Source organism: Ctenopharyngodon idella, chromosome 6 (genome assembly GCF_019924925.1).
Source record: "Ctenopharyngodon idella isolate HZGC_01 chromosome 6, HZGC01, whole genome shotgun sequence".
Classification (NCBI taxonomy): domain Eukaryota; kingdom Metazoa; phylum Chordata; class Actinopteri; order Cypriniformes; family Xenocyprididae; genus Ctenopharyngodon; species Ctenopharyngodon idella.
The window spans coordinates 4,563,361-4,587,779 of NC_067225.1; the positions used below are offsets into that span (position 1 = coordinate 4,563,361).

The window sequence follows — 24,419 nt, forward strand, 5'->3', positions numbered from 1 at the left end:
TGCATTACCTCCAACACTGATAACAAGATGTTTGGATCTGTTGGATCTCATGTCAATGATTTATTATATCTCACTTGATATCTTTCTGGTGTAATGATGGTTCTGCGTCAGCCACTTCACTGTTGAGAGGAACAGATCTCAGAGACAGATAGAAAGGGCAGATAAGAGTGTTTTAGCTGAGGTCAAATTATCGTGCCTGGTAGGGAAGACAAGGATGAGAAGATTTTGAGTGTTTTGGAGAAAAAACACAACCCCCTCAACATCCAGAGGTGACACAAGTCTGACCCCTCAAGATCTTTTCAGGGTGAATCCTGCCCTTCAAATGAAAACGTCTTCAGAGACACGGTTAGATTGATGATTGCTTTCTGAACCCTTGCGCTCTCTCTCTCTTTGTTTCTCTCTTTCCCCTAAACAAGAAGAATGAAATGTAGTCTGCAAAAGTCAAATGAACAGATGCAGTTTGTCAGAAGATGTGTAATCAATTTCTTTGAAGATGGGTTTGTGCTCATCAGAACGCCTGGTGCTTTTCGAGAGTGTGGAAGCACAGATGTCACTTATCAAATATGTACTTCAGCCTCTTTTTTTAGTGTATGCAGTGGTGCTTTTAAAACTTCTCAAACTACCACTAAACAGTGAAAGCACTTAAGGAAAATAATTGATCATGCTCAGAATTGCATTTTTACAATATTTACAAATGGCAATAGGAACAAGATTAAAACCGTCAAACTAAATTACTTCCATTAACTGTGTGTCTGTCTTTGAACACTCAGTGTACAGTGTTGTTTTTTTTACATTTCAAACTGTCAGTCAAGTATATCACCTCAGTTATTGTCCATTTGCTGCTAAATTGTAATTGGAGCCATCAAAATAAACTCGCTGTTGTAATGGTGCTCTTTATTGTAATGATTCTGGGAATTTTACTTTTTCGTAATTCCCTTTTTTTCAATTCTCATTGGACTCTCATTAGTGTAATAGAGTAATTCTTATATATTACGGTAAAAATGACTGTAATACGATGAAATTTTAAATTTAAACCAGCATAAATGCAAGGCAGTACTACAAATCTATTGTAATCTATAGACACTTTAGTTTACAATTTTAAATAATATACCATTTTTTTCACTTTGCATCAATGATATTTACCTTTTGTCATTTAGCAAATGTTTATATCCCAAAAAAATGAGAATGAAATGTTTTTTTTTTTGCAAATTGGGGTGGGACTTAATTTTCATGGAAAAATGCAAAAATAGACTTTTTTTTTTCTTAAAAATTATATTTTCATAATGTCTTGTGCTCTCCAAGGCTGAATTTATTTGTTCAAAAATACTGTAAAAACAGTAATATTGTAAAATATTGTTACAATTTAAAATAACTGTCTTTCTATTTGAATATATTGTAAAATGTAATTTATTCCTGTGATCAAAGCTGAATTTTCTGCATCATTACTTCAGGCTTCAGTGTCACATGATCCTTCAGAAATCATTCTAATATGCTGATTCGCTGCTCAAGAAACATTTATTATTATGTTGAAAACAGTTGTGCTGCTTAGCATTTTTGTAAAAACCATTATATGTTTTTCCTTTGCTGAAAAGAAAGTTCAAAAGAACAGCATTTATTTGAAATAGAGATCTTTTGTAACATTATAAATGTCTTTAATGTCATATTTGATAAATTTAATGCATCCTTGCTGAATAAAAGTATTCGTTTTTTAGCAACAAAAAAGTCTTACTGACCCCAAACTTTTGAACTGTAGTGTATATTTTAATTTTGGGATTAAGTTTGACTCGGTTCACCCTAATGTGTGAAAGTGTGAGTTTAATAATCTAGATCTGGCTGTGATTATCTTTGTCATAAAACTTCCCCCGGTACAGACGTTAATCTGTAAAGCGCTGTTTTATCTGTGACCTTTCCACTCCTCTAACTCTATTCAGGGTCTGCTGGGATCCTCACAATTCTTCAGTAAGGGTCACAACCAATACAAAACCATCATTATTATTTCATTCTATAGTGTGTGTGTGTGTGTGTGTGTGTGTGTGTGTGTGTGTGTGCATGTGTGTGAGACTCTGGTCTACATCATTATTTTTGAGGCAATGACAACACAGATAAACATGACAAAGCAGCCTGTGAAATGAGAGGGAGGGACAAAGAACAAAAGAGAGGAAGAACGTCTAAAACCAGTGAAACAACACATTCAAGGGTTTTCGTTTTAGATAAGTGAACGAATGCGATTAGGACAAACCGTCCAGTGTTCCCTAATTAAATGTCACACAATTCTTTCACACATCTGCCTCGCCATAGAGTCATATTGTGAATTTGCAGCAAAACTTTCCATCTTCTGTCTTTTTGTCTTCTATTATTGTGTGTTTTGTACCTTCTTCTCATTAAGTAAAGAAGCTGAACGAATAGAAGAGCTTCCCATGACTCAATATCTTTCATAGATTTATATGCTATTCTGCCTCCTTAAATGTAAATCAAAGCCATAGTAACAGGAGAGGTTTGGATTTGTCGTCATGGCTGTTTAAAGGTAAAAGGAATGTTGATAGGTTCACTTTAATGAGTTTGTTTGTTTGGACAGTTTGTTTAAATGAACTGGTTCAAGTAAACAATTTACGAATTTCTTAGAATCATCAGTAAACAGTAGTACCTGTGTGACCTTTTACAATTTTTGCAATGAAATAAATATTTAAATGCAGTTGTTTATCACTGTGTTTATCATTCCAACATATCACCCACGTCACAGTTTTACTTGGTTCTTACAGCTGAGTGATGAATGTTTTGTAAGCTGATTCATTTGAATCATTGAAACGATTCCAATTTTCTGATTTGCACTAGAAAGCTTGACTTTTAAATATCAAGGTATTTCTTGTACATCCACATGCAAACACACGCTGATCTGCTGTCTTAAGCAGACCATACATGCTGATGTTGCTCTCTACAGCTGTTAATGTGTTGAGTCTAGTTCTGTCTGGCTCTAAGTGGCAAAGAGGAGTGTTACAGTATGAGTTGTTTCTGTAACATTGCTGCAAAGTACTTATGCAGAAACCATCATGCATCCGGCATGTTAAAGTGCTGTTTTGTCAGTTAAAGCAGGGATTCCAGAACAGTTTTGTCAGCTGAATCCCTTTGATGTAAAATATTTACGTGAAGTACCCATGAGATCTTTCAATAACACTTTTGCATTTTCATGCTAGGGTTATTATAGTTAAAACTAAAAATAAACCATAAAAAAACTGAGAAAACAACATTTTTCATTTAGATTAACTTATATAGATTTTTTTTTTATAAGAAAACAACTACTAATAAAATTGACAAAACACAAAATTACACAAATTTTAGCTAAATTTAAAACGAAAATGGAAAATATAAAAATAAAAAAAATATATATATATACAGTACTGTGCAAAAGTCTTAGGCACGCCAGTATTTTCACCCCCCCAAAAGGGTTTTAAGCCAGTTATTTATTTATTTTGTTGTAGTGTGTCAGTAGGAAATATCAGTTCACATTTCCAAACAATCATTTTGCCATTAATTGTAATAATCCAGTGAGATTTTTTAATGCACAAGGAGTCTGACAACAGCCAGTGCTCCACATGGAGATCTGATCTCACCATCATTGAGTCCGTCTGTGATTACATGAATAAATCCAGAAGAACTGTGGCCGTGTCTCCAAGACGCTTGAAGAAACCTTCCTGCAAAGCTACCTGAAAAATGATGCACAAGTGTGCCTGGACAAAAGCTGTTTTAAACGCAAAGGGTGGTCACACCAAATATTGATTTGAAGTTAATTGATAAATAAATCTATTTATGACAGTATTTTTGAAAGCATCCTCACTTTACAGCATTTTTACACAAATGCCTTAAACTCTTCACAGTACTGTAACTTTGCAGGTCGGTTTCTTCAAGTGTCTTGGAGACACGGCCACAGTTCTTCTGGATTTAGTTTGTCTCAGTTTCATCTGTTTCTGTTTACATCTGTTTACAGATGATGATTTCAGTTTTATCCCGTTTGCTTGTAATACAATCATGTTTTAAATTTAAAAAGCATAAATTTAAGGCAGTACTACGAATATGCTATAGTGTATAGATAGCATCTATCATTTGATAGCATCAAGCATTTGTCAATTGTGTCTTGTTCCGTGTTCGCAGCAATTCAGTCTTTTCAATAGAGTACCTCAGAGATGACATGTTTTTGTAGGCAAAACCTGGAAGCGAGTTAGCATTTTAGGACTTCCGGTTCCATCACCCCGAAGTCAATGGGTTTTTTGAATGGGTTTTTGCTAAATCACCTGAAATAAGGTCTGTAGTTAACAAAGCCTCTAAATATTTTCACGTTTTGATCTATGACATAAAACACACCAGTTATAACCCACTTGTGATTTTTTTAAACCTTTATTGTGTCTTAAAAACGGCAGTTGCTAACAAGTTGCTAAAATGGACTACTTCCTTTGGCGGGGACTTTAGACATCATCATGACAAACAGGACATTTGGACAGCATTTCTCATGGAAAAAGTGGATAAGTATTCATACACAGCGCAGATCATAATCAGCGAGCATGTTTTTAATGTTTTTTGAGGAAGCTTAGTGGTGGTGACGTTGATCCGCGACCATGGTGTGCTGTAGTCCGTTACTGTTAGCTTTTTATATCTGATGACTTTATTTAGGCTTCAAAATGTATAAATTATGTGTTAACTTGTAAAGATTATCTTGATAGACAAAACGTGTAAGTGTCATAACCCTTTGTTAAACACAGAGCTTTTTTTTTGCGATTTTCCAAAAGTCTATGGGAAAAATGCATAGGTTTTCGATCGAGGGAACTCATGCGCCGCTAATTTCCTGGTTGGCCTACAAAAACACGTCATCCCTGAGGTACTCTATATAGAAGTCTTTGCGACTGACTGACACACTCATATAGACAGTCTTTGCCGCCATCTAATGGCGTAATAATGTAACTTCTGTTGCTGTTCACAGTCAGGGACAATTTTTTTTGGCGGAAGGAAGGCTTCTAGTGATTTTACTTCATGAAAATTTCATTGATACATATTTTTTGGCTTTAATATTTGTATTGTGTGGTAACTATTTTATAAAAGCAATAAGGTACTCGAGGCTAGTGCTGTATTGTGAATAAGTCACGGCTGAAGGGGTTGCAGGCACTTCGCTTTACTTCGTGCCTAACAGCGCTCTTCAACCGTGACTTTATTCACGATACAGCACTAGCCTCGAGTACCTTATTGCTTTTATAAAACAGTTACAGCTTTTCATCAACTCACGAACCCCCTGGAGTTCCCTCGAGAACCACAGTTTGGGAAACCCTAAGTTAAAGGATGGGTGTGAATTTTAGCACAGCACAGGACTGGATGCATGTCTCGACAGCTTAACTTCTTACAGTGATGTTAATTGGTTTTTCATTGCAGGCCACAGAATGGGGCGTAGACGAGACCACCAGAAGGTCCTGCCAGAGCAAAGGAAAGACAGAGGTGAGAAGGGAGAGGTGAACCCTGGGATGTGGGGTGTTTGGTTTAACATAAAGCTCTGTGAATGAATGTATGTTATAGAGCAGGGGTGTCCAAACTCAGTCCTGGAGAGCCACTGTCCTGCAGAGTTTAGCTGCAACTCCAATTAAACACACCTGAACCAGCTAATCAAGGTCTAATTAGTCATACTAGAAACTTTCAGGCAGGTGTGTTGAGACAAGTTGGAGCTAAACTCTGTAGGACCGTGGCCCTCCAGGACAGAGTTTGGACACCCCTGTTATAGAGTGTATATGTTCATATGTATGTGAAATGAAATATTACTTCACTTCCTCTCCTCCTCTCAGGATGAGTGTCAGAACTATGTTCGTGTCCTCCTGTTGAACGGCAGCCGTTTGTTTACCTGTGGGACTAACGCTTTCATGCCCATCTGTACGACTCGCCCTATTACTGACATTGCGAGTGTTCTGGAGTCCATCAGCGGGGTGGCGCGCTGTCCCTACGACCCTCGACACAACTCTACAGCTATGATAACAGAGAGTGGAGAAGTCTATGCTGCCACAGTGACTGATTTCTCTAGCCGTGACCCTATTATTTACCGCAGCCTGGGTAACATGCCGCCCTTGCGGACCGCCCAGTACAACTCCAAATGGCTCAGTGGTACAGTGGGACAACACACACACTTATCAGTGAATCTGACAAAACCTATCAAGAACGTGTCCAGGTCATATTGCATTCCAAAATCTAAATTTCTGTATAAGAAATTATATTTTGCTAAAAGAAAATGAAGCCTACTTTAGGACCTTTTTTGCATTGTGACATTATTTTTGTGACACTTCAGCTAATTTTGACCTAAATTCTCATTACTGAGAATAATCATTGCATTAAATATTATATTACATCATTTTTTCCAGTGATAAAGATCAAATGAATGAAAATTAATAAAAATCAATAAATAATCAAATAAGCTTATTGTAATTTTGAGGGAAAATAATATCACAAGTCTTCATAGTGTTAAATATTGTTAAATTTCTTTAAGCACAATACTTATTTAACTTATTTTTTCTTCTGATTTTGGGGTAAAATGTGACTTGGACATGGTTTTGTGAGTTGCACTTCTATTTATGGCTATGTATTGAAAAAAAGTGATTTAAAAGTATTATATTTTGTGATGTCAAACCATACCGCTGTCACTGAAAGTGAGATATCCATCTTCTTCCTCCCCTTTCTCTCCACAGAACCTCACTTTGTCTCTGCATATGAGGTGGGCCGCTTCACATACCTCTTTCTTAGAGAGAACGCAGTAGAACAGGATTGTGGTAAGACTGTCTTCTCTCGTGTGGCCCGCGTGTGTCAGAATGACATTGGTGGTCGTTTCCTGCTGGAAGACACATGGACCACCTTCATGAAGGCTCGACTGAACTGTTCCCGCTCTGGAGATGTTCCCTTCTACTACCATGAGCTGCAGAGCACCTTCTACCTCCCTGAGCAAGATCTCATTTACGGAGTCTTCACCACCAATGTGTGAGTGGATTCTTCATCAATTACTGAAATTGCAGTTCATAGAAGATCAACAGTCACACAGCAGGAATTTCTTTAGTCCAGCACAAGCTTTGTGACAAAACATAATTACTTCTTTTACGTCACCAGTAGAACATTTAGCCTATAGATGCAGTTAGAATGACCCTAAAAATCAAGATATCAAGATAGAGTTTGTTGTTAGAGTCATATTTATATAATATGATATAATTAAGCAATATCACAAGAGTAACGAGTGCAATATCACACGAGTGCTGTTTTTGTCTCGAATAGCATGAGTGCAAATGTGATATTGATTTTATACAAAAGTTAAATAAATAAGAAGTTAATATTGTGTTATATTTTAGACACAATATTGTCTGTTTTTGTTATTGCCTCAATTTTGCCAGTGAAAATATTAGTGACTTAATATCGTTTCTGAATGAATACACGTTTTGGGATATATATATATATATATATATATATAGATATATATATATACTGTATATGTACTGTATATGAAAATATATATACAATATATATACATATATACACTATGTACACACTACAAATTTGGGGATAGTAATTTTTTTAAAATAAATTAATACTTTCATTAAATTGATGAAAAGTGGCATTATTCATATATTCAAAAGATTAGACACAATATTACTGTTTTACTGCATTTTTGATCACATAAAAGCAGTCTTGGTGAACATAAGAAACTTCTGAGCCATTAAGAGATAAGATAAGATAACATAAACATAAAAACATAAAAAATCTTGCTGACCCTAAACTTTTAATTGGTACTGTTTTTCTATTTAAGATTTTTAATGTTGTATTTACAGCGCCGCACAATCCTTCACTTCCCTCTCTCGTTTCTCTTCACAGGAACAGCATTGCTGCGTCAGCAGTGTGTGCATTTAACCTCAGTGCCATTACACAGGCCTTTAACGGACCCTTTCGTTATCAGGAGAACCCTCGGACCAGCTGGCTTTCCACTCCCAATCCCATCCCAAATTTTCAGGTGAAGGAAATTAACTGCTGCAACATTATATTTTTTCCTTGAAGCCAACTTACAATTTTATTCAAGAGTTCTGGCACCATATACAGTAGTCAATTCGTTTTTTTCCCTCTAACGTCCTCTTTTTTTCCTGCCAGTGTGGGACAGTGAATGATTCGGGTCCAGGCGGCAATCTAACGGAGCGTAGTCTTCAGGATGCTCAGCGACTCTTCCTCATGAGCGAGGTGGTTCAGCCCATTTCCACAGATCCTCTGGTCATGCAAGACAACATCCGTTACTCCAGACTGGCTGTGGACATTGTTCAGGGGAGGGACACGCTCTACCACGTCATGTACATCGGCACAGGTCAGGGAGGCAAAGAAATCTGACATGCATGCTTTCAAAGAAAACCAGCAACCAGCATCCCATGCTAGTCCCAGCATGCCAAACATACCTTATACTGGTGAACAACAATGCTGGATTTTTCAGCGGGGATGTTTAGAAATACTTCTAATCATAGCTGTTTTCTTTCATTGACCAATCAGAGCACGGCACCATCATTAAGGCCTTGTCCACAAATAATAAGAGTCTGCGTGGATGTTATTTGGAGGAGATGAACATTCTCCCTGAAAACAAGCAGGAGCCAATCCTAAACCTGCAGATTCTGCACAGCGATAGGTCTCTTTTCGTGGGACTTCCCAGCAGAGTGTTGAAGATCCCTCTGGAGAGATGCTCCAACTACAAAACTGACCAGTGAGTCTCACACATGCACACACTAGGACTATAACCCCAATTCCAGAAAAGTTGGGACATTTTGTAAATGTAATAAAATCAAGAATCTGTGATTTGTTTTCTGTGATTTGTTTACAAATTAATTGTATTTTGAAAATATAAACAAATTTTGATGGCTGCAACACACTCCAAAAAAGCTGGGACAGAGGCAAAATAAAAGTGAAAAGACATCCGTTGAATGTGCGTGACCTTCGAGCCCTCAGACGGCATTACACGAGAAACCGTCATGCTGCTGTGTTAGCCACATGTGCTCAGGAGTACTTTGGAAAACCGTTGTCGCTTAACACAGTCTGCCGCTGCATCAAGAAATGCAACTTGAATCTCTGTTATGCAAGAAGAAAGCTACACATCTGTTCAATGCAGAGATGGCGCCGAGTTCTTTGGGGCCGAGCTCATCTCAGATGGTCTAAAAGACAGTGGAAATGTGTGCTGTGGTCAGATTAATCCACGTTTCAGCTTGTTTTTGGGAAAAACTGACAAAAAAGTTCTCAGTTCCAAAGACGAAAGTGACCATCCAGACTTTCATCGTTGACAGGTGCAAAAGCAAACATCTGTCATGATATAGGGGTGCATGGGTGACTTGCATATGTGTGAAGGTTCCATTGACGTATAGGTGTATACTGGGACATATACTGCCATCAAGATGACATCTTTCCTGGAAAGCAAGACAATGTCAGGCCTACATCAGAGTGGTTTCTTAGACACTCTACACTGTAGAGTGGATGTGCTTGACTGCCTGCCTGCAGTCCAGATTGGTCTCCTATTGAAAATGTATGGCACATCATGAAAAGGAGAATCAGACAATGACGATCACAGACTGTTAAGCAGATGTTTTGTATCAGGCAAGATTCGGCAAAAATTCCACATGCAAAACTGAAACAACTAGTATCTTCAATTCCCAAATGATTTGACAAGTATAATAAAAGGAAAGGTGATGTGACACAGTGGTAAACATGCCTCTGTCCTTACTCTTTTGGAGTGTGTTGCAATCATCAAAATCAAAATTTGTTTATATTTACAAAATACAATTAAGTTGGTCAATGAAAACATTGACAGTCTCTACTTTTGTCAGTTAAACAGATGTTTAAGAGAACTAACAAATCACAGATTCTTGATTTTATTACATTTCACAAAATGTCCCAACTATTCTGGAATTTGGGTTGTAATTATTAGTTTTATTCAGTGGCGTAACTTTGTTTCAAAAAGTGGGTGGGACAGGAATGTATGTGGTGGTGTATTGTAATTCTAATAATACAATAATAAATGCACAAAGTTTATTGACATAGACCTCATGTTTAATATGATAGTTTCGTCCTTACATATAATACAATATATTGTTAGTCTCGAGAGTATTTACATTAGTCAATAAACACGTGGATCCGCATTTAGTATTAGATTGTCCTAATGGATTGGTGGTAGAGTTTTTGTTCAGCGTGCCAGAGGTTCTGGGTTCTAATCCGCCCTGTTTTGTGATTTCACCGGAAGGAGTCTCCACAACAACGTTAAGACTGAAGACTGGAGACTGCACAGTGTGCACGAGCGCCAAGAGAACAGTGTTTGCGCCACTGATAACAGCGGCAATGAGCACTCAACATGATTTCAAAAACAACACAACACCCAGATCGCCTTATTATTCAACACAAGCGAACAAATTGCTACTCAACTAGAGATGTTTCTTTTGTATTAGATACATCCGTGCCGCTAGATGTTTCAAAAAGTTGTGGGGACAATTTCGACCCTGGCAAAAAGTGGTGGGGACATGTCCCACCCATCCCACCCGCAAATTACGCCTATGGTTTTAGTAGTTAACTAGGCTTTCTGAATAATAATAAATCAGTGTATACTTTGTTTTTTATGTTTTTAGAGTCTCTTCTGCTCACCAAAGCTGCATTTATTTGATCAAAAATACAGAAAAATCTGTAATATTGTGAAATATTATTACAATTTAAAATAACTGTTTTCTATGTGAATATATTTTAAAATATAATTTATCATAATAAATAAAACGGATAGTTCCTGTCCTTGATTCTGATTGGTCAATAGCTGTGTTTTATTCACGATAAAACACGGCTATGACCGCTTCATCCACTACACAACACCCTTAGCAACCACTCTCAGCAATGTAAACTGTATGTTCTCAATTGATATTGTTCATTGAAGCTTACTGTATTATGTAGAAGAGTATTGTGAGAAAGAGATCGAGTGAGCGAGTTTATTACCTGCGTTCAGATTTAGCATTTTCCTTTAGGTCAGTCCTATGTTCATAATAAAAAATCTGTTTAAATGTCCGATATATCATCTTGTCCTTTTAACATTTATGGGGTTTTCATGTGACTGACAGCTCTAGTCAAAGCATTTGTCAGTTGCATCTTGTTCCGTTTTCAAAACAATTCAGTCTTTTCAATGTAAAAGTCTTCGCTACTGACTGACACACTCATAAAGACAGTCTTTGCTGCCATCTAATGGTGTGAAAATGTAACTTCTGTTGCTGTTCACAGGTCAGGGACTATTTTTTCCGGTGGAAGGAAGGCTTTTAGAAAAAGTTTACTTCATGAAAGCTGCATTGATACATATTTTTGGCTTTAATGTTTGTATTTTGTGGTAACCGTTTTATAAAAGCAATAAGGTACTTCAGGCTAGTGCTGTATCCTGAATAAGTCACGACTTAAGTCACGAATAAGTCGTGACATATTCACGATACAGTACAGCCTCTCGTACCTTATTGCTTACTTATCAGTTGTATATCTGTTAACATTAGTTAATGGCACTTTGAACTAACATGAACATGGACATTTTTATTAACTAACATTAACGAAGGTTAATAAATGCCGTAAAAATATATTGCTCATTGTTAGTTCATGTTAGTTAATGCATGAGACCAAAAACTTACTGATCCTAAACTGTTGAATGGCTTATGAATCACCAGAAGTATACTACTAGTAGATTAAAAAAATGGCTGCAAGTGATTTATTTGGTGCTGAATGCACCAAGATTTTTGACTCCAACATCATGTGAAATAATTGCGTTAACTTCTTTAGAACATTGTGATTGCTTTGACTGAAACTCTTTGACAACAGACTCATGAAGTCAGAGCATCCTAACCTTGAACACGATCGAACTTTTTCAATCACGTAGTATCACTACAGAACTCCTTAAGTCACTAAATTGCCAGAGCTCATTTGCCATCATTTTGACCTGTTCACACATGACATCTAAACGAACAATTGCTGTTAAATTACGGCAAAGGCTGATTACGGAACATATCCTTCCGAGCTTCTAATGCCCTTGAAGTCAGACAGGAAGTGGAGCTCAAGGAGATGAAGTGAATGACAGTACTTATGAGCAGTCAGAGATATTATTATCTCATAAATTTTTCACCACTGGCCGAGAGGCAGATGAATGATGATCTAGGTCATTTAAAAAAATTGCTGCATCGTGTTCTCCGTCACTGCTAAGAATAGAACACCTATAAATTGTCGAACATCATTAAAAATATATAATGCATGCATCACACCTCACAGGAAATGACTGCATTTACATTACAGATCTAATTAGAAATCAGATCCATAAAGTAATGGCCTCCTTCTAGACTCCACATGGATGAATTGGGCTTCTGAGCTGGATTTTGTAAGGCCTTTGTTTGATTTTGTACCCCAAATTAAATTAAACATGTTGAATTGAGTTATAAAATCAAGCAAAACATTTTTTTTTCCAATCTGCAAAAGGCCTTGAAGCTCCGATGTAGCATGTCACCATATTTAAAATACACCATGTTACATCAGAGAAGTTTAAAAAGGGTTTGTTTTTCGCATTCATCCAGCATGAGGTTTTCCACGTGATCTGTCAGTTTAGCAGCATGTGTGTGCTTATAATGAGGGTGGCGGTAATTACTTTAGAGGTAGAAGAGAGTCATAATGTGAGGACCGTGATGCCTTGGACTCTCTCCCTAAATTCCTGCCGCAGATGTTGTTGCACAACACACAGAGGTACACAAGACAGACACATTTGATGTTAGACACTTGTTCTAGACGTGATGAAACTGTGTTTGTGAAGCCACTCAGTGTTTAGCATGCCGATGCAATGGAAAGAAGTCATTTCATTACAGATTCTTCCCCATGCACATGTACACACAGGTGGCAGAAGGTCAGATCTCACAAGATTGTTGCAAATAACTCTAATTATTTTATACCAGTTTTCATCTATAGAGTCTGATTGAGCTGCAAGTGTTTAGTCATGTCATTATAATTTTATATAACCTTTAATTTATGTAAATGTATTCTCTGTATGGCTTTTAGTATCTCCAGCACGATTTGCAGTTTTCTCATGTTGCCGGTGGGTAGTAAATGGATGTTCAGTTTATTAGTAGGACGCTGAGAAACATTGTTATGTTTGATTTTGGGGCAAAATATGACTGTATCATTCAAAAGTTTGTGGTCGGTAAGAATTTTTAATGTTTTTGAAAGTCTCTGCTGCTTACCAAGGCTGCATTCAATTGATTAAAAATACAGTAAAAACAGTAATATTGAGAGAAATTATTAAAATTTAAAATAATTGCTTTATATTTTAATATATTTTAAAATGTAATTTATTCCCATCATGCAAAGCTGAATTTTCAGCATCATTCCTCCAGTCTTTAGTCACATTATCCTACAGAAATCATTCTAATATGCTGATTTTCTGCTAAAGAAACATTTCTGATTATTATCAGTGTTGAAAAAGGTGAAACCGTGGTAAATTTCATGCCCAGTTTTTTTTTTTGAAAAATAAATCTTTTGTAGCATTATGAATGCATTTACTGTTACTTTTGATCAATTTATTGCATCCTTGCTGTATAGAAGTATTAATTTCTTTAAAAAAAAATCTTACTGATTTCAAACTTTTGCAAGGTAGTGTATATATGATTTTATACATGTGCTGGAATTTGGTAATGTACATTGTTTGCTTTTTTATACTTTACGTCCTTCTTAAGAATGACACATTATTAAAATAATGAAACATGCTTCTGAATTAATAACACTGTCTCACTCCATTGAACCTAAAGGACACAAGGAGAAAAGGACAAGTCTGTTAGCTGTAATAAATCACCGGAGGTGCAGAGCAGGATTCGATTCTTGTTGTGTCTTCTCTATAGTTACTGTCAGATCATATCATGTTTTGATCAGATGCTTAGGTTATGTTTACCCTTCAGATTAATCTCTGACTTAGATCTCGACAATATAAGTGATGTTAAGATTATAGACAAAATTTTCAAAATGTTCACTATAGTTTCAGTGTTCACTATCTGAGAGTCATCCAGCATGAGAAGTGCAGAATTAGTTTTAATAATTTATTAATATAATGTAAGTTATTTGTTTATGGAATATCATGCTTGAATCACACTGATATTTATTCCTCATTATTAAGCTGTGCTGTATCCTGTAGAATTAAATTGCAGCCCAATCTCTCTTTCACTCCTTTTTCTCTCTTGTTAAGTTCTCATGACACACTCTTCATGGCTTTGTGGTGGTATTTATTGAGATGTTGTCATTGATTTGTGACTGTTTGTATCTGTGTGTTTCCGCAGGGATTGTCTGGGCGCCAGGGATCCGTACTGCGGTTGGGACCGGAAAGAGAAGCGCTGTACGACGATTGAGGACAGTTCCAACATGAGCCAGTGGAGCCAAGACATCACAAAGTGCCCTGTAAGACACACTTTTTTAGCCAATACCTCATCACACAGAAAAGAAAAATCACAACTGACATCTCTTTAATATATCAGGTGTTTCTTCTAGACAGCAGCAAGATTAAATGGAGTAAATCAATGCTTCTTAAACTTTTTTGGTAGGATGATAGGATAGGAAGTTTCTGTAATACAGCCCGTTACTTAGATAATTATGTTGACCCTCTGTTCTATTCTACACTAACCTTTTCTATTCTATTCTGTTCTATTCTGTTCTATTCTGTTCTGCTGTATTATGTTCTGTTCTGTTCTATTCTATACTCTTATTATTTTCTATTCTATTCTATTCTATTCTATTCTATTGTATTGTATTATGTTCTATACTGTTCTATTCTATTCTGTATTTTCTATTCTATACTCTTTTATTATTTTCTGTTTTGTTCTATTCCATCCTGTTCTGTTCTATTCTATACTACTGTTCTATTCTATCCTATTCTATTCTTTTATGTTTCGGTTCTATTCTATTCTAAAATGATCTATTCTGTTCTGTATTCTGTTCTATACTCTTTTTTTCTTTTCTGATCTATTCTATTCTCTTCTGTTCTGCTGTATTATGTTCTATTCTGTTCTGTACTGTTCCATTCTATTCTGTATTCTGTCCTACTCTATACTCTTTTATTATTTTCTGTTTTGTTCTATTCCATTCTGTTTTATTCTATTATTATGTTCTATACTCTTATTATTTTCTGTTTTGTTCTATTCTATTGTATTCTATTGTATTCTATTGTATTGTATTATGTTCTATACTGTTCTATTCTATTCTGTATTCTTTTCTATTCTATACTCTTTTATTGTTTTCTGTTTTGTTCTATTCCTTCCTGTTCTGTTCTATACTACTGTTCTATTCTATACTCTTTTATTCTTTTCTGATCTATTCTATTCTCTTCTGTTCTGCTGTATTATGTTCTATTCTGTTCTGTACTGTTCCATTCTATTCTGTATTCTGTTCTATTCTATACTCTTTTATTATTTTCTGTTTTGTTCCATTCCATTCCATTCCATTCCATTCTATTCTATTCTATTCTGTAATGTTTTGGTTCTATTCTTTTCTGTTGTTATGTTATGTTATGTTTCTATTTATTCTATTCTATTCTATTCTATTCTACAAAGATTATATTTCCACCTCAGAGCTTCTGAAGTCCAGATTCTTAACAACTCTGACTTTCTTTGAGTACACCAAAAATCTCTTATTTTTTGAGTGCCTGTTGGTTAACCCAGCTGATCCAGATGCTTCATCTGACAGTGTCAATTACACGCTGATGTTCTGCACGATGGCTGGCCAATGTCACTCCTGTTCCCTCTTGACACTTCATTAGGTCCATAATTAGACATCACAAATTTCCTATTATCTTTGATGGTTGATATCCTCAGAGGAGCAATAATAAACAAACCTCATTTTCTACAACACTGTGGAAGCTTTGGCTTCGTTCCAAGTTGTATACTTATACTATGCACTAAAAGTATTTTCTATCATGCTAATAGGCAATACCCACTGTTTCCATAGTAACATATGACAGTTAGTCAGTGTTTTCCCAAACTTTTGTAGACTGTTTGTTGGCTGCAGTGCAGAAATCATTCCTAGAGTTGCTTTTGGTGTCCCGCCAGGCTTGATCAGTGATGTTTCTGTAAAAACTTGGGTCCCTATTTTAACGATCTAAGCGCATGGTCTAAAGCGCACAGCGCAAGTGTGCTTAGGGCGTGTCCAAATCCACTTTTGCTAGTTTAAGGACGGGAAAAATGGTCGGCGCGCCCGGCGCATAGTCTAAAAGGGTTGTCCCTATTCTCATAATGAGTAATGGGTTTGTTTTGGGCGTAACGTGCAATAAACCAATCAGAGTCTCATCTCCCATTCCCTTTAAAAGCCAGTTGTGCTCGCTCCATGGTGGATTCGCTATTTACATGGCAGAATTTTCAAGTGAACTGAACACTTGAGCAAACGGATCTGCTCGTGCGCGAGGTTAAAGCACGTGAGCAGACCATCTACGGGACAAGCCAGATTCCAAGAGAGTACGTGTGTTGTGCACCCGCCAATAGGCGCATATTACTAACGCACTCTTTAAATAACAAAACAAATACTGCGCCATTGACTTTAGACCAGATTTCAGTTGGTCAGTGGCGCAGTCTATTTCAGTTGCCTTAAAATAGTAACACGCCAACAATGCGCCTGAACACACCTCGTTTTCAGACCAGCACACCCATGGGCGCACAAATGGGCGCCAATGCATTTGCTATTTAAACAACTTGGCGCAGGATGTGAAAATGATAACTGCGTCAGCTGAAACTAGCAAAAAACACTTGCGGCGGAGCTGAAGGATATTCAAAAGTAAAATAGTTACAACGTAGCCCAGATGTGGTGTAAATCAAAACTAAGTTCCAACTTGCAGAGTGTGTGTGACTAAATATTTGTGATTCACACCATTAAACATTAAACTAAACAGAATATTTATGGAAGCTTCTGATCAGGAATAACTTGGAATAAATAAAATTGCAGACTTATACTTGTTTACATTATAAACATAACATTTAAAAATACATGTAATACAAAACAATTGTCCTAATGTACTTTGATTAATCAACTAGAGAAGGTATGGTGATATCTATTAGTTGAAGTTTTTACCCTATTCCCCTGTAGTGTCTTGTCTTAAGAGCGTTTGCATTTAAATTTGTAGGAGCGGAACCTTACCCAAGATGGTGGCTTTGGCCATTGGTCACCATGGCAGGCTTGTAACCATGATGACGGAGGGGAAGGCATTAGCACATGTCAGTGTCGCACTCGGTCCTGTGATAACCCTCGACCCCAGTGTGGAGGGATGAAGTGTGTCGGAGCCAACATAGAGGTGGCCAATTGCTCCAGGTACACTTACTGTTCTAACCCAAATCTTTTCCTTACAATGACCACGATAGTGACCACACTTAAAATGACAAAAGCCAAAAAATGACAAAACACAAAACCTCAGAGCGCTGACTCATTATTGGCGGCTCCTGCGTTAGCATCACACGCGTGCGTCGTGCTGTTCACGTGAAGCCTGCACTGTCTGTACTGTGGACGGAGTTGCTCTGAGACGTGAATCATGAGCTGCTTGCGTGAGCACAGTGCGCTTCACTCTGAAACATGCTGCAACAAACTAAGCTATATACCTATTTAAATAGATCATAGCCTTTGCAGTGTTATAAGCGCAATAAGTTATATCGCAAACTTGTTTTCTGTTTGATTGACAGCATTGGCTCAAAAAAACACAACGTTAATGATCTTTTAGGTTCAATACAAAATTGTGGCAGGACAGATTAGTCTATGTAATTAATGGAAAACACTGATTCATCACTGTAATTAAAACAGAAATAGACATTTGATATAGAGTGTAATAAAGCAGGATAATTAATCAATTTAAAATGGCTATTACTCACCTGAGTTTTAAAGCCATAACAGTTTAAACTTCTGATATATGGTTTTCTGAGTGCACACATCCGAAGCACGCACACAGAAAGCTGGCTGTGAGTATTAAACTGATTTCTCTTACACATCTTATTGCACTTAAACTGTGAAATACACACAAGGTTATGTCAAAAACACACAAAGTTCACATAAACGCAGTCGGTTATGCCTGTGAACGTAAACCGCAGGGAAAGAAATCGCATATGTATATTAGATCTGTGTATTAAAGTGACAGCAGCATAATATACAGTACCTACTGCTGTATATGCTGTTAATATGAACCAAACAACAAAAGAAAAGCAGAAAATCACTCACTGTTCTTGATTAAATAACTTTAGTAGCTTTATTAAGAACACATTTGTTACTTAAAGGGGTGGTTCAGTGTTTTTTTCTAGGCTTGATTGTGTTTATGGGGCGCAGTTTAACGTGTCATAATGCTTTGTTTTTTAAAAAATGCTGTATTTTTCATATATTTTACCTTTATTCTACACCACTGTTTCCATTGTCATTTGAATGGCTGGTTTGACTTCCTGATTCTATGATACCACTCCCTCCGAAATACGCAATGTGCTCAGATTGGTTAGCTGGCCCAGTGTATTGTGATTCGCTGAAGCGTCCGGAAACGCCACGCCCCTTACCATTAGTTGTTACATGTGCTTCAGTGGAAATGTAAATAATGGCGTCTATATTGCCATATCAAATTGAGCCCGAATCTGACCCAGATAGCAGTAATGATGAAGAGGGTCAAGCAGAACCTCTGCAAGCACGGTTTTTAAAGGACGTTAAGGATGGTAAGTATTTCCTTTTGTATTTGTGTAAATGTGTTTAGATATGCTGTCACTTGTAAATGTTACTGCTGTTTGTTAGCTTTCAATATACGGTTTTATCCTGATTAAAGCTTTACTGTAGCTGAATACATGACTGAGTAGTAGTATTTTTGTTAAGGTACCGTTTAATTTATAGCATGAACAACTGTTTGTCTATGAACATAGAAGTTTGTTGGTGTTTGTTGGCATTTGTTGGAGAAGTATGCAATAGAATTTAGCTAACTGGCTAGCGAAGCAAAAACGCGTTGATCTTTGTTTACGCCCTTGATGTAAACAAAAAATAGCAATATAATACATTTAAAAGACATGTACAAACAATAAAACATACTTACAGTTAGGGGTCCATAAACAGCAGCTTCTGCTTTTAAAGTGGGGACTGCTTCATCTTTCAGTAATAGCCTTTGTGCAAATTCAGCATTGAACTCGTGTAGATTCTGGAAGCTGTCTTCTGCGCCGCATCCATTGTAGACAATATCACTGATTATAATGGGCTCTATTATCTTTTGACACGTCGTGGCCTCGCTCACTTTGTTGCGTGTTCCCGTGGGCAGGGTTTATGTTAATGGCAGGGTTTATGATGTCACCAACCCGGGAAGAAGCTTGTTGTAGTCCAAACCAGTCGTAATTGTAGGCATTAAACTGCCATAACTTTAAAAGACAATATCTCAGTTTGCATTAAACTTTCAGCGCTGTAACTTTGCAGATACTGTTTATGCTCAAGCAGCAACATTACACACTAACTAAAGTTAAAAAAGTGAAATCACAATGAACCACCCCTTTAAATGCTGCTGTTAAATGCTCTGGCAAGGAGATAAACATGGCAGACTGTGTACAGCTCACTCAGGGGAGGAGCTAAGCTAACAGGGCACATTCTGTTGCCAGTCTTATGTAAGAGTAGGTGGAAATCTGGAGCTGCTCATTTGGAGAGACTGTTTATGATTTATGGAGATTATAAAAAAGGAGTGGGTGGATTTTTACCATTATAGGCTGGTTGTTTACACACACTGTGGACACACATCTGTGTTCAAACACCTTATAAAAGTGCATTTTGCATAATAGGTCCCCTTTAAAAGAAACTGAGCTAATGTCAAGCACCTGAAAAATGTAGTTGAAACTAACTAAAAAAAAAGTTAGTAGCGTCGCAACTTGTACTTGGCTACTCCCCAACACTGAGTCATATGGATATGGTGGTGCATCTATGTGATTTTTCAAGTTCGACAGTCTCCCCTTATTCACTTTCATTGCACAGAGAAGAAAGTCAAAGGAGTTTGTAAGGGTATGCGTGTCAGTAAATAATGGCAGAATGTTTTTTGGATGAACTAGCCTTTTTAAAATCTGGGTCTTCTCATATCATATTGGCAGGTGTAAACAGTGTGGCTAGAGTGATATATGAGACCCAGAGCGATCATCCTGAAGTCTTCAATCACAGCCAATCAAAGTGTCAAAGCACATAAAAGTGTGACGCTTTTATTCCCTCTGATTCAGCTCTTCCGTGAGAGAAAGGAACCACCCAACGCTAACAGCTGCAGAGAATGAGGCCTCGAGTCCATCAATCCCAAACACTGATACAGACGTTCCGCGTGTAACGTTCGACTTTATTCATTAACTACAAGATGCTGACGCAGCAGTTTTCGCGGAGCAGCTCCTTCTTTGCATGTCCCATTATCCTGCAGTCACTGAATGAATGTTCCAATTATTTCTTCACCTAGAGAGCTTGTTTAAACACACACATCACCAGGTATGGGTGCAAGAAACTAACAGGACGTAATGTTTCAGTATAACAAAAGAACAGCAGCTGTGGCAGGATCTTTCAGCTGTAGCAGACCTATAATAAATGATATACAGTTTGAGTAATGAGCTGTACATTTTTGTCAGAATTCTACTGTTAAGTTTAATAAAACTGATGTTACCTAACTGCTCTAAAGTTGTGATCACAATCCCGCGAAGTCATTATCAGGCCTTTAGAAGAAGTCACTTGACTCCAGGTAGCTCCAGGGGGACTGTTCTTGCAGTGCAAAGATAGTGTCCCTACCTTACCCTTTATATCATTTCAAACCTGTATTACTTTCATGAGTGAGGTTTTGGACCCCATTTACTTTCATTATATAGACAAAAACATTTCCACAGATGAAAATGTCAGTGTTGTTATTGTTAAGTAAAACTAAATCTATTAAAACCGTTTTCATTAATTAAAATAAAGCTGAAATAAAATATAAATATTAGATAAAAAAAACTACCATAGCATACCATAATTAGAGTTAGTTCACCCAAAAATGAAAATTATTTTATTAATTACTCACCGTCATATCGTTCCACACCCGTAAGACCTTCGTTCATCTTCAGAACACAAATTAAGATATTTTTGTTAAAATCCGATGGCTCATGAGGCCTGCATTAACAGCAAGGCCTTTCAAACGCCCAGAAAGGTACTAAAAACATATTTTCAGTTCACGTGACTACAGTGGTTCAACCTTAATGTTATGAAGCGACGACAATACTTTTTGTGAGCCAAAAAAAAACAAAATAACGATTTTATTCAACAATATCTAGTGATGGGCGATTTCAAAACACTGCTTCATGAAGCTTCGAAGCTTTACAAATCTTTTGTTTCAAATCAGTGTTTCGGAGCATGTATCAAACTGCCAAAGTCACGTGATTTCAGTAAACGAGGCTTCGTTAGGTCATAAAGTGTTTCGAAATTTCAGTGGTTCACCACTGGGGGGCGTGACTTTGGCAGTTTGGTACATGCTCCGAACCACTGATTCGGTATTGTAAGCCTGTTTTATTCTAATGGTAAGAGAGAAGGTGGCAAATAGTCATGGAAAAACTAAATTGTGACTCAAGGAATCTTGGCTATCATCATACAATACAACAAAAAGTGTCAAAAATGGCCTCTTTAATGTAGTGCAGATTACCTGCTAACTGACAGGTACCCAGATTGTGTTATTGTGTGGGATCCATGCTAACTCCTGCTTCTGTTTGTTCAGGAATGGAGGCTGGACTCCCTGGTCATCTTGGGCCGAGTGCAGCACCAGTTGTGGCATTGGATTTGAGGTCCGTCAGCGGTCCTGCAACAACCCAGCACCCCGACACGGAGGACGCGTATGCGTAGGTCAGGCGCGAGAGGAAAGGTGAGACAAGAAGAAAGATGGACTATAAGGCTGTGCTGTATTGTTTTGATATGATTTAATTTGCAACAAAAAAGGGCTGGTTCACACAGAACACGTTTTTGCTGTTAAAAATGCGAGACGCAGGTCACTGGATCGAAAAAAGCGCAAAAACTTCTTTTAATTTGAGCGCACATTTTTAGAAAGTTGTCATGCGCGAGACGCTACATAAGACACGAGACTCGAGTGCAACAGTTAATGACGTCCGTCTAGCATGTTTACATAGAAAAACGATGGAAAAGTAGTGCAGTGGAAAGGAAAAATGCGCTCTGTGTAAACGGCCCCTTAAGAGTCATTCATTTGAGAGTCGGACTGCCCTGGTTGTACTGTAAGCTTTTGATTCACTAAAAAACTGACTTCAAATATTCAAGAATTGGTTGGAATGCACTGGCTGTGCTTTATTAGCGTATGATGCCCAGTTTTTCTATGTAACCATTTACAAAGTTGGCAAGTGTATGATGTCTAGTGTTTGAAAATCTATTCTGATTTTAAAAGTTGTGTAGTGTATTCCAGCCTTAACTAAAAAGAACCAACTCCATAAGCGTATATGTAAAAAGATGGATGAATTGTTCATTTTTGTGTGATTCAGATTGTGTAACGAAAAGAATCTGTGTCCTGTTCCGGTGTCCTGGGTCTCCTGGAGCGCTTGGTCCAAATGTAGCGTTGCCTGTGGTGGTGGAGTCCAATCCCGTGTTCGATCCTGCGAGAATGGCAACACGTGTCCTGGTTGCCCTCTGGTAGGGTCTTCAACTGGTCATATGTGATATGATAATCATCAAAAACTCTAATATCAACAAAAAATCACATGAGAAATGAAAAGAGATTTATTTGAAAACTAGACTCTCATTAGCATCTATCATGTGTGTTACTGCATCCAGGAGTATAAGGCATGTAATTTGGATGCGTGTGCCGAGGTGAGGCGGACCACGCCATGGACACCCTGGTACCCTGTTAATGTGACTCAATTGGGGGCGAGACAGGAGCAGAGGGTCAGGTACACCTGCAGGGCTCTCCTCGCCGACCCTCATGACCTGCAGCTTGGCAAACGCAAGATAGAGACTCGCCTCTGTCCCACCACTGATGGAGCTGCTGTCTGTGAGACTGATGGTACACACACACAGCCTCAGACACATATACTCATATATATACACACTCCTTCTCTGAGTTAGGGCAGCACGATTTGGGGGGGAAATCAATTTGCGATTTATCTGAGAAAAATTTAAATTGTGATTTAAAATGTGTGTTAAAAAAGCCTTCATGTTTTGCTTGTTTGTAGGGCTGCACAATTTGGCCCAAAGTTTTGTGGTTATATATCATATCATATATATTTTTTTAATATATATATATATATATATATATCATATATTTTGTGGTTATATATGACTATAAAAAAATAATAATAATAATGATGGTTATTATTATTATTACTACTACTAACTAAAAATATTAAACAAAATACTATAATAACTATATAATACTATAATATTTCACTATAAAATAAAAATAGAGTATTTAGGAAAAATAATTTAATAGTGATAGTAAATTAAATTAGTAATTTAATTAATTAGTACATTAGTAAAATATTTAATTAGTAAATTTAGTGAATTAAATTTTTATTTTTAGTAAAATTTTATTTTATTTTACAGTACCAGTGTAAAATTACAATACTAATATTTATGGCTGTCTTAATTTCTTTATTTTCAAACATTATACCATCAAACTTTTATTTTGACGGAAAACACTTTCGTTGACAACCGCCGGTCTATAAGGACGTCTCATTACAATTTTGGGAAGATGAATGTTAAAGCGACCCAAACTAAGAGCAGATGCTGAGATGGAGTTTGCGTGGAGCAGCACTTACTGCGATCCGAGCCGCTCTGAAACACAGAAAACACTGTATCATATTGCGATATCAGTTCTATTTTGATTGGTCGTGCAGCCCTATATGTACACTTTTATGTTTGTAGGTCTAGTTGAGGACCTGTTGAGAATGGGTCGACCTGTTACACGAGTGCAAGGAGCTGCCTGGTCATCATGGGAAACGTGGTCTGCATGTTCCAAAGAGTGTTCCAAAGGCTTCCGCACACGCAAGCGCTCCTGTGCCACGCCGGATGGCAAGAGCACGCCGTTCGCCTGCAGCGGAACACCGGCCGAGTATCAGGACTGCAACTCTCAGCCATGCCCAGGTTAGATATTTTTCAGAGGCTTGTTTCCTCTAAAATGTATCACTCATGTCCTGTTAAGTAAGGGATAATGTACAGTACATCCATCTGGTTGTTATCGCAGAATAAACCCTGACAGGGTAATCAGGGTCTTGTACCACCCTGACGGGGTTTATTTTGTGATAACAACCGGCTGGATGTACATTATCTGGCTTATTACATGGCTATTTCCCAAATAAGTGAATAATTGGACACAAATTATTGATTTTGCTGAAATATTTTATTAGCTCACTAAATGCAAAGCTTCCATGAAGAAAACAGTTGCTAGCAAG

General features: G+C 37.3%; 1 protein-coding gene across 1 annotated transcript in view; it reads left to right on the forward strand.

The window, feature by feature from the left end:
- sema5bb (sema domain, seven thrombospondin repeats (type 1 and type 1-like), transmembrane domain (TM) and short cytoplasmic domain, (semaphorin) 5Bb) overlaps positions 1–24,419 on the forward strand; it is a 70,229-nt gene that overhangs the window by 40,140 nt on the left and 5,670 nt on the right. Inside the window, exons 6-17 of the mRNA XM_051897023.1 lie at positions 5,413–5,475; positions 5,817–6,129; positions 6,708–6,993; positions 7,876–8,011; positions 8,146–8,353; positions 8,533–8,740; positions 14,343–14,460; positions 17,168–17,352; positions 21,746–21,889; positions 22,515–22,662; positions 22,804–23,032; positions 23,893–24,111. Of these exons, the coding sequence (XP_051752983.1) occupies positions 5,413–5,475; positions 5,817–6,129; positions 6,708–6,993; positions 7,876–8,011; positions 8,146–8,353; positions 8,533–8,740; positions 14,343–14,460; positions 17,168–17,352; positions 21,746–21,889; positions 22,515–22,662; positions 22,804–23,032; positions 23,893–24,111 (2,257 nt within the window). The remainder of the gene's footprint in view (positions 1–5,412; positions 5,476–5,816; positions 6,130–6,707; positions 6,994–7,875; positions 8,012–8,145; positions 8,354–8,532; positions 8,741–14,342; positions 14,461–17,167; positions 17,353–21,745; positions 21,890–22,514; positions 22,663–22,803; positions 23,033–23,892; positions 24,112–24,419) is intronic.